The sequence below is a fragment of the Drosophila sechellia genome, chromosome X (assembly GCF_004382195.2).
Source record: "Drosophila sechellia strain sech25 chromosome X, ASM438219v1, whole genome shotgun sequence".
In the NCBI taxonomy this organism is placed as follows: domain Eukaryota; kingdom Metazoa; phylum Arthropoda; class Insecta; order Diptera; family Drosophilidae; genus Drosophila; species Drosophila sechellia.
This window is the reverse complement of record NC_045954.1, coordinates 7862883-7873679: the sequence shown is the minus strand read 5'-3', so window position 1 is coordinate 7873679 and position 10797 is coordinate 7862883. Positions and strand designations below refer to the sequence as shown.

Below are 10797 nucleotides of genomic sequence, written 5' to 3'. Positions count from 1 at the left end.
CGAGCGAATGAATTATTTACAATATAGTATTTACTTTATATGTACAAATTTTGCGCGAAGTTGCGGCACTCAGTTATCCTCAGTCTTCAAGGTGATTTCATATATCAGCCCGTCGTTGTAGTCCTGCCCTCGGCTATGATGAAACTGCTGCAGCGCCTGCTGCTGGTGATGCTGTTGGACAGCGTTAAAGTATTCATCCTCGTTTAGCAGCTCATCTAAATCCTCGCCGCCGTCCTCTGCGTCCACTGCGTTCTCCACCAGCAGGTGCTGGTCATCGTAATCCGAAAGCTGCACATACTGTTGATCGCTCCCGTCTAGATATTGGCGATTGGACGACGAGCCCTGCTCGTCTGGTTGATTGTCCTCAACCAACAGGCCGTCGTCCTCGTCGTACTCCTCCTGCATGGGGCCCATGCCGTCGTATTCGTCGTCCTGGCCATCTATATTGCGACCCGAAATGGATTCCGAATCGGATCCTTCACGATTCCCATCCGCTTTCACAAAGCGACGCGTGTTGCTACGGCACTGAATCGAACGCTTGTGGGCATCGAAGTAGCTGATGTCGGTGAACTCCTCCTGGCACAAATGGCACACGTATGTGCCCTGGCTCAGATGCATCTCCTTACGATGACGGGCCATCTTGTGGGCATCGCGACACTGCATGCCACAGAATGGGCATTTGAGCATCCGCCGCTTGCCCATGTGGACATTGCGGATGTGCTCCTGCAGAGAGAAATTCTTGTAATAGGCCTTCTGGCAGTACTGGCACTGGAATCTCCGCTTCTTCTCGTGTGTCGCCTCGCGATGCCGCTTCAGCTGGGTATTCTGTGCGAACGTCTTGCCGCACACTTCGCAAATATGCTCCTTCTCCAGATGGCGGCGCTGATTGTGCACGCGCAAATCCTGCTTGGTCGAAAAGTATAGGGTGCACAGTTCGCAGACGTATGGTCGGATACCCATGTGGCGTCGCGCATGTCCGGCCAGGTACTTGCAGTCGCGATACGTTTCCGTGCAGTAGATGCAAGCATAGCGATTGGTGCCAGGCACCAAATGGGTCTTGTGGTGCTTGGACAACTTTGATTTGTGCATCACATCTGGGCAAATGCCGCACTCAACCGGCAGCTTCTCGTCCACGATGTCGCTGATCATGGAGAACTCCACAAGGGGTGTGCTGTCCTCGTCAAAGTCCACAATGGTGGCTACCAGGTCGTCGAAAAGCATGTAGCGGCGTGGTCCCTTGAACTCCTCCAGCATCTTTTCGCTTGGCTTCACATCCTTCACGCTGCCATCATCGTCTTCGTTGTTTTTTTGGCTGACAAAGCTGCGTAAGGCGATCTGGCGGGTAGAATTTCTAGCTTTGCTAGCGGGCTGGACAACAGGCGGCGACGGCCTTGGTGGCGATGGTGGCAGCGAGGGTGACGACGGTGGATACATATCCAGATCCTCTTCCTCCCTTTCGTTATCGCGCGGATGGCCGTAGCTAGGTTCGTGCTCGTAGTCGTAGTCCACCTCCTGTTCCACTTCCTGTTCCACCTCCACCAAGTCCCCCACTTCGCTCATATCCAATTCTCTGACCAGAAACTGGGGCATCTGTTCGTCATCCGCCAAATCCTTCATCCGGGAGCCCACTATATAGTCGTGCAGCTCCTTGCTCATCAGCATCTCCTTCTCCACGCCGTTCTCGTTGACGATGATGATGTCCTCTTCGAACTCGTTGCCCAGGTTGTCCAGAAGCACGTAGGTGGCATCATCGCTGGTGTTCATCACTCGAACGTTCCCACGGTTGTCTTCGTCCAAGTAATCGCTATTGCCCGGCAGCCCAAATTCGATTACTTCGTTCACTTTGTCCATGCTTATCGCAAGGCAGCGTTTGTGGCTCATCCTGGTCACATCAACTGAATTAATGAATTAAATTGCACGAATACGGCAAAAGAAAACGTAAAAAATCGCAAGTGTGACCAGTCGCCAGTTGCTTGCCGACACCAACTATCGGATACCAGATATCGATGGGATTTGCAATAAAATACTCGCTTTGTAGAAATGCTTCCTTAAAAAACTGAAGCACAACAAAATATTCTTGTGGCGAAAATTATGAATTTTCGGCGAGAATTCAGTGATTTTGAAGATTTGAAGACTTCACTGTAACGAAACATCCAGACAAAATAATTACCTCATGCACAGCTAATAAAAAGGGAAAACTATTTCTAAAACTTTTATACTGTTTTTCGCGAATCCAGTTTTTATCAAATTTTACAACATCATATTTTGCGAACAATTGTCAAAATCCCGCATTTTAAGTTGTAAATGCCATTAGATTGGAAATTTTATTGCGAATTCAATGAGATAAGACATTTCATATTTGAACCAATATTCTTTTTGTTTCGATCTAAAAACTGCGAAATAGTTTTATTTTAAGAGAAATGCAATGTGTTTAAGTGATTTTTTTTAAATAACTGGGCTTAAAATGGTCGCAGAGCAAAAATAATCACGGTTTTGTGCAGCTATTTGCCTAATCTAAGTCCCTGTAACTTTCCTGCTAAATTGAAAAATTTTAAAAATTTTATAAATTTTCACATTTTTGAAGGGGTAACATCATAATTTTTTACAAAAATCGGTGAAAATTTAACATTTTTAGCTGTAAATGCCACTCGATTAGAAATTTTATTACAAATTCAACGAGGTATGACATTCCATATTTGGACCAATATTGATTTTGTTTTGATCAAAAAACTGCGAAATACGAATATCACTATTTGAATTTTGATCATTGCCTGTGCGATACGTGTATTTCCTTTACTAAAACATAAATAATAAATAAATAAAATATTGCGCCGATGAATATATCGCGAAATATCGATACATGCGCATTATCGATAGCACGCAATTTGAATGGCTGCTTGCGCGCCAGAAAAAAATCGCTGCGCATGCGCGACGTCGGTCAACGTCTTTGGCCGCTTTTGGCCCCTTCCCTCGTTGTTTTTGATGTTGTTGTTGTTGCTGTACTGACTGTTTTGCGGTCTGCGCTTGCGACTAACTTGGCTAACTTCTGGACTCGGAATTGGCCCGGTGCATTGCATCTGCACACTCGGTGGCGCGCGCTTGTCTTCTTGAGACTTCTTCAATCCAAAACGGGCGTGTTTCGCGATCTCATCCACTTGTTTAATAGCAGTTACTGCTTTTTTTTTACGGTGTTTACTGTTTCTGTTCGTTGGGAGCGTGCGAAGTGCGCGCATGCGTAGTAGCTGATAATTAACCAATTTGAAAATTGCGGTTCTTCTGCTTTTTTCGCAATTCAAATTGACCGCATAATTGCTCAAGGAATTCGATTTTTTTTTACTGTTTATAATAAAAGTGTTATTGAAAAAGAGAAGAAGCTCAACACGAGATTTTTAAGAATGCTAAAATTGGGATAATAAGAGGATGTTAAATTCGTTCTAAAAGGTAAGAGTCATATCAGTAATACATAAGAAACAATGTCAAGTTATGAGTAGAAACAAATGGGGAGAAAATATCACACTTCGATTAAATGAACTTATCTGTGCAATTTAAAATAAGTATCAACTGCAAGGATCGTATACGTTTATCTAATAAGTTTATGTACCCACACATGTTATATAGAATAATAAGCTAAGTATCTCAATTCGAAGGATTAAGGACTAAGGACATAAGCTCATTGATTTTCAAATAACTCAAAACGAGTGAAGGGCATACATACATATACATACATACTTGTATATTTACTTTTTAAGTAGAGTCCAAGTTATATTGTTAATTGGGCTAATTACAATGCCCAATCGAGTTAATAAGAGATGGGAATCACAAATACAAATAGAGAGCACAATAAGCGAATAACCAACGAGCTGCCAGCTAGTAACATCACAAAATAGGATTACGCAAAGTTGCAAACGCATTATGTTGATGTTGATTTAAGCTTCGGTGTTTGCCTTTATCGCATCTATTTATTTATTTATTTGTTCGCCGTGCTGCAACATCTTCAGCTCCACAGCTCCATTGCTTTATAGACTCCAGCCAATCAAACAAATATGGGACAAACTTGACCCGCTTTCGTCGCGGAATTGGCATCGCATCGCGTCGCATGGCATCGAAAATGGGCAGGGAAGGGCTCCCCAGATTGGCCTCTCGTTTATTTGGCCATTAAAAATTACATAAAGTGACAGCGTTGTGCCCCTTTCCCTTTTTCTATTAGCCATACAATTGATTAAAATCATCAGTATGGAATAGGCTTAAATTAGCTAGCTATAGCTTATATTCTTGTACTAATTTGGTTTATCATTTAAATGGTTATCTAACAAATGACGTAGAAAAGGCCCACTTTAGTTAACCCATTTAAATACGAAAGCCCAGCAGCAACAATTAGACCATGCCCCCTAAATACTTGACCCAAAATCATCGCTATGCTATGTATGCAACTAATGCATTTCCATTTCGCAGACAAGATTCTCGAACTTGGACTGGGAGTAGGCCAATTAAGAGTTAGCCACGCGGCCGCACGAACAGGTGTCGTCGCTGCAACAGCAACAGCAACAGCAGCAACATCCAAAGACAGCAGCAACAAGTGGCATCATTATCATTTGCGGTTTTGATCATCGGCGGGGCGGTTTGCCGTTGCCACTGGTAGAAAACGGGAAATCGGAAACATGTTCTCCTCCAGCGCCTCGGCCGCGTCCACATCCTACAATCTCGGCCAGCTGCTGCCTTTGGCCATCGCCATCGGAGTGTTGCATCTGCCGCAGTTTCTGTGTCATGCTGCCTGGGCAACCAGAACGCCGGAAAATTTCATTAACGATACGACCACCAGCACCACCACCGCCACTAAGACCATGCAAATCCAGGCGATGCAGGTGAACTGCAGCCGGGAGCTGCTCGAGATGCATCTGGAGTTGAGCCGTCCCTTTCGGGGATTACTCTACGCAAAGGACTTTCCGCTGGAGTGCCGCGCACGTGGCAAGGACTCGACGCGTCTGCATCTGCGCATCCCAACATCCGGATGCGGAGTGAGGGCGGAGCCACTCGAGGACGGCAGTCTGGAGTACACGGTGCGTGTGATGCTGCAAAAGGAGCAGAAGCTGCGCCAGAGCACCGACATCCTTAGCTCGGTGAGGTGCCAACTGCCGGCCAATGCGATGGGCATGCCACTGCCGGTGTTGCGACAGGAAAAGGGTCACGATAGGTAATGCTACAAGTGCTTTAGTTAATGTAACAAGATGGAGAAGTTCTTTTTTTTTATGCGTTCCATATGTAGAAATGCCAGGATGCGAGCTTTGGCAGCTGCTGCAGCTCCAGCTCTTGGCGCCACTTCACCCATCAACCAGCAGCAGCGGGACACGCCACGCGTGAGGATCTGGCTGGAGTTGGGCGGTCCCAATGGCACCGGATCCGTGGAGGTGGGCGTGGCCACCACGCTGACGGTGAGAGCCATCGTGCCCGGAAACATCGGAGTGCGGGTGGTGGACTGTGCGGCACTCGATGGACTGGGCGAATCCACGCAGCAATTACTCGATGCCCGCGGCTGTCCCATCGACGAGCAGGTGAGTGAAGCGATCAGCTGAAGCTATCTATATGCATATGCATAGATATAGATATACATAGACGTATCTGGTGGATCGGTCATTTGCGTAACAGGTGCGCCGGCGGCGCGACATTCTACGCCAGAGCAGACCGTTAGAAACTTAACTTGGATGCGAAGAGGCGAACGGAAAGTCATTAATTAGCCACGATCTCGATGCTGTGGGGCGATCTGCGATTGATCGCATTTAACTTTCATTTTTATAGGCGACATCTAGAGGGTATCAATCTAGAGGGTATATTGGGCCAACTGATGGGCAGAACAAGAACGTTTAGGTTAACAAATGGGGATAACCAATCCATTCACAAAGTGCCTTCTGAAGAACTGAAGTATTTCTCAAACTTATTTAAAAAGAAATATCATAAAATAGTTACCAGACGCATCAACTTCACATACCCTGTAAATTTGCATGCGTTTTAAGTGCATTTTGAAGACGACGAAAATGTAAAACGAAAACCATTCGATGTTCGATTCTTCGCCACTGATTTCTTGATTGCTGCGAAAGGGAAATCCAAGTAGATGGAACAACCTATTGATTGGAAGTATTTCTGGATATTTTGCCGCCAAAAAAACAAAAAAAAAAAAAACAAAAAAAAAACATGATCAAAACTAAGCCTGGCTCATTAAGTGTAACAGTTATTACAGCACCGACCATAAATGTGAGGCAAACGGCAGCAAAACCGAAACTGTTAGCCATAATTACGCGATCATCGTTAGAACAGTTTTCGTTGAGCAGCCAACCAGGCCCAAACAACTCAACTCGTCTTAGGTTGGCCCAAACCATTAGGTAAAGTGGGAAATGGGAAAGAATGCGAAGAACGAGCTAAGCATTCTAGGGGTTCCCTGGTTCCTCCAGCGCCTCAGATCTTCAGTTCTTCTTGAGTAAATTAGGAGGTCACAACAATTAGCCAACAGTGAAATACATAGAAATATTTATCGTTTAGCATTTTGACGTGCCCCTGTTGCGGTTGCCACATCTTCCTCTACCCGCCACCAAACCATTTAGTCGCTGCACAGTGGAACTAATACCCAGTGGAAGTGATACTATTCGAATTATTCGTGTTTGCTCGAAAAAAGGCATATGCTATATTTTAATAATACTTAATAGTAAATATGTGAGCAATACATTTTACATAAAAGATTTCGTTATATGTATACATTTATATACTACTAGGAGTTAAGCACACGTTTTTTCTTCTTTAAACTCAATACTGAAATCATACAAGTAACTTATATAATTAATCATACAAGTATGATCAAACAAGTAACCCATTTAGCAAATTATTTAAATATTAATTCGAGCTTTGATTGCGACGATTGGCCCCACTGTGCGACAGTGGGCAATGCCATTGCCAGGCATTTGCATTTCGGTCGCCGGCCGTCGCAGCTTTGTGCACATGTCATTCATCCATTCACGACCAGGCGGCCTTAAATGGGTCAAACAAATCTCCGGATGACGCTTCGCTACTTCTTTGTGTTGTTGGTGGTCAGGGTAGCGCTAGAAAAATCACACGGTTTAATTTCTGTTTTATTTTAACGGAACGGGCTAGAAGACACATAGTATATATTTAAATGTACACATGTATGTACATATATACATACATACAAGCCCACGAAGAAAACCATTTGCATTTTATGTTTGTTTTATTGTTCAGCTCTTGGCGGCTGTCTTCCGTTTTAGCACATTTCATTTTCTTTCGCGTTGGTTTATTGTTTTATTTTTTTGTGCCTTTTTTCCACTTTTTTTTTCTTCTTCTATTTTCTATTATTTTGCTCTTTACCTCTCCATCAAGTCGCTCCAGTGCGATTGCAAATTTATGCGCGCACCCATCACAGGTTGATTTGTTTGGTTTAGAAACACTTCTGGGTCAGAGCGTGGAGGAAAAGTGAAATAAAAACCGCGTCTTTTGTCTGCAAACGGCGTCGATGATGGTGACCCACTTTTCGCCATGGAATCTCTAGAACATGACCCACTGTGCAGGTGGGGTACCGTTAAAAGGGAGAAGAAGCCTAAACTATAGTTACTGATCCCTATTTACTGTAACTCCCATCCCTAAGTTCCCCATGGAAGCCATGGCATCTATCGATTAACGGTGTATCCTGTCAATTATTTCGATTATTCCATTTTAGTGATGACAATCACCGCGTTATCCTTATCTTCCCTTCCACTGAGGAAGCATTTAGCTGTTACATTTGCATTCGTACAATCTTTCTGCACGTGAACTCATTTGAACTTCCGCAACAATTTGCTTTTTCTCGTTATTGTCTCCGGTTTCGCATTCACATCCACCCGCACATTGGGAAACACGTGCTTGGGCGTGTAAATTGAATCTGTGGTACGCCATCTAAGCCAATCAACGTGTCTTGGGTGGAATACTTCGATTCGCACATACCCTTTTGGGATATGGGTACCATAATCAACTTATATCAATCTTGCTATCAACAGCTATCAAATATAAGATGCAATCTGTAGAGATTCTATCTATTCTAATGTTTGTATCATATCAGTTAGGGTATTACCACATTCGTTTTTCCTGCTTGAACCCTTTTTGCTTTAGTTACCACCAACAATGGCGAGATGTAAATCGCAGCGTCTTGTAATTCCATACATCTGTTTCCAGCGATCGCACATGCATCATACCACTCACATGTAGCATCCATATGCACTACGTGCACCAACTTGCAACTTACAACTTGCGACTTGCGACTCCGGGCGTTGTTGTCATTGAACTTGGCTTTGCCACCTTTTGCTCGCTGGTTTCTTGGTGGGGCGGGTTTACTCTGTAGTACCATGGCACCATATTACTTATACGTAACGGAAGTGACCGTGTTTTGTCAACCCGAATTATTGTATAACCGGCGATAAAAAAAGAGAGGGCCATGAAAAGCGCACAACTGGTTGGAGTTCGGGTTCAGGGACAGTAGTGACCATAAACGGAGACAGGTTCATATTCCCAGATTAAGCCGCAAATGTGACATAACACTAACATCTCAGTTCGCTGGAGTTCTTAAATATTATTGGGTTCTCTTTAAACTCATTACATAAGTTTACATAAGTGCACCAACTAATGAGAACCTTTAGTAGTCCACTTTCTTAAGCAAACGAAACCGAAAACCCCCAACTGGGTTTGGCCACTTAAAAAACAACCTTGTTCGCCATGTATCGCCTATGAATCTACTAATTTTCCGCCATGGCCAGGTAATGCCCGCCCTGCACACCCAGCACCGACCGGCGGAGGAGGGATGGTCCAAGCAGCACGAGGAAGACCTGGTCGAGCGGACGTTCGCGGCCACGTTTCCCGCCTTCAAGTTCCCGGACCGCGAGCGCCTACACGTCAGCTGTGGCGTGCAGCTCTGCAAGGGGAAGTGTCCGACTGTGAGTACCCCAAATACTTGTGCCACACACCGCACTGTAGGTGCACTGCGAGAATCCGGTGGTTAGTTCGTAAGGCAGAAGTGCGGCGAAGGTTCGAGTTCAACTCCTTTTTTTTTCTAATTTTTGAAATACTTTTGCTCAAGCTCAAGTTTTGTTAACTTATCTATCTAAACAAGTAGATCAGCTAGAAATATTATAAATTTAGTAGAATCTTGCAGATCTTAAACTACCTTTGAGTATGTAAATTAATGCTAGCCTTGATTTGATGCCCAAACGGAAGTGGCTGATTTATCATTGGAGCTAGCCCCTATTTCTCGCTGTGTACCGACAAAATGCACCGCTCGCATGCATCTCAATTAATTGCAACAAAAACGAAAGTGTTGCCACCGCCGCCGCTTCTTCTGCTGCCCAGCGTAGCGTGTTGTTGCGTCGGCTAATTAATGTGGTTATTGCACCGAAATGCAGCCAAGTGGAGCCACATACCCACTTAGAGCCACCAGTGCACCAACCGATGCACTAGCTCCACTTGAAAGATGCGCAGCTTGATAAGCACAAGATATTGATGGGGATAAGTACAAGAAATGGGCAAAATAACACGTATCAGTAAGAGCTAAGTGAGTAAGTTACCTGGTAATCAGTGTTTGTGTTTACGATTCCAGCTAAATTGTCGCCTGAAGACGCCTTCGCCGGCACTGAGCGCCGAGCAGCACCTGGCACGCATCGAGGTGTTCAATTCGCTGGCCGTGACAGCTCCTCAAATCGAGGTGGACCGCCTGCGCTACGACAGGCGCCACAACATGAGCGGTAAGTGAATGCCACCAGCGGCTGGATCTGTGGGCGTGGCAGTGGGAGGGAGGCAGGCAGGGAGTGGGAGTGGGAGTGCGTGCCAGTCACGGCTGCCGAACCACCCAAAACCCAAGTGCTGTGCAAAAGTCCAAACATTTCAATTTCCTTCTCTAATTACTTGTAAGCTGCAAATTAATGGGGGATTCCTTCATGAGGTTTTCGCTTTCATCATATAATTATATAAATGTTGCGATATATGTACATGTAGTGTACACCTTAAACTTGATCAATAGTAAAGTGAGCTCATATTTCAGGCGAGGATTATGCGCCGCATGTGAGGGGCCAAGTGATGCCCGGCGAGGGAACGCTCTGTCTGTCCATCTCCAAGCTGGCCATCTCGTTCTGCGTTCTGGGCCTGATCTTCCTGGTGGCCGTGGTGGTGGCCATCTTCTCGCTGATACGCTCGCGTCGCCGGGAGCGTCGTCATGGAGCTGGCTTGAGTCTGGGTCTGGGAGTGGGACTGGGCATCGCCGGGACGAGCACGTCGAACAGCAGCAGTCGCTTGCACCGGGATCGGGCCGAGATCTGCACCTCGATGTTCTCATCCAGCAGCGAATCGGCGCAATCGCAGCCGCGTTTCGGGGCCAAGTTCCTGATGCCCTACTATCCGAATACCCTGCCCTACGGCCGTGTCTACTAATTGATTGCGTGGCGGAGTTATTTAGTGGAGGCGCCTCCCAGAGACTGACGGAATCGTCTAACGAGTGGTACACCAAAATAAGGTCTAACTTTAGCAATATTATGCGTAGTTCTGTAACTTTTCGGTTGGTCGAAAGGATCTTGAAAGCGTTTTGCAAGCGGTTTGGGGCCAAAATGCGTTTTGATGTTCTTTCGCTGTAGCTGTATGTAATATCTACATAGATCTAAGAATAAAAACCTAACATAATTGCATCCAAATCAAACTCAAGCTCATTTTAAGGTCATTTTTTATATTTTGTTGACCTTATTTATTCCACGAATATGTTTTAATTGGGAATAAACGTACTTC

General features: G+C 45.1%; 2 protein-coding genes across 2 annotated transcripts; one reads left to right on the top strand and one right to left on the bottom strand.

Moving 5' to 3' along the window:
• Positions 1 to 8: 8 nt before the first annotated feature.
• Positions 9 to 1981, bottom strand: LOC6620168 (zinc finger and SCAN domain-containing protein 21). The gene has a single exon (XM_002044343.2). The coding sequence runs from the start codon at positions 1879 to 1881 to the stop codon at positions 70 to 72; it is 1812 nt and encodes a 603-aa protein (XP_002044379.2). The 5' UTR covers positions 1882 to 1981; the 3' UTR covers positions 9 to 69.
• Positions 1982 to 3068: 1087 nt separating this feature from the next.
• LOC6620167 lies at positions 3069 to 10706 on the top strand. The gene is made up of 6 exons (XM_002044342.2): positions 3069 to 3441; positions 4453 to 5191; positions 5264 to 5549; positions 8787 to 8963; positions 9623 to 9767; positions 10064 to 10706. The coding sequence occupies exons 2-6, from the start codon at positions 4659 to 4661 to the stop codon at positions 10447 to 10449; spliced, it is 1527 nt and encodes a 508-aa protein (XP_002044378.1). The 5' UTR covers positions 3069 to 3441; positions 4453 to 4658; the 3' UTR covers positions 10450 to 10706.
• Positions 10707 to 10797: the final 91 nt, after the last annotated feature.

What these genes read in the sequence shown, in the direction of transcription:
- LOC6620168 (XM_002044343.2), bottom strand. Translation starts at nt 1,881, where the DNA reads ATGAGCCACAAACGCTGCCTTGCGATAAGCATGGACAAAGTGAACGAA.
- LOC6620167 (XM_002044342.2), top strand. Translation starts at nt 4,659, where the DNA reads ATGTTCTCCTCCAGCGCCTCGGCCGCGTCCACATCCTACAATCTCGGC. An exon ending in CAGGAAAAGGGTCACGATAG is followed by an intron (nt 5,192 to 5,263) that starts GTAATGCTACAA and finishes TTCCATATGTAG; the next exon opens with AAATGCCAGGATGCGAGCTT. An exon ending in GCTGTCCCATCGACGAGCAG is followed by an intron (nt 5,550 to 8,786) that starts GTGAGTGAAGCG and finishes CGCCATGGCCAG; the next exon opens with GTAATGCCCGCCCTGCACAC.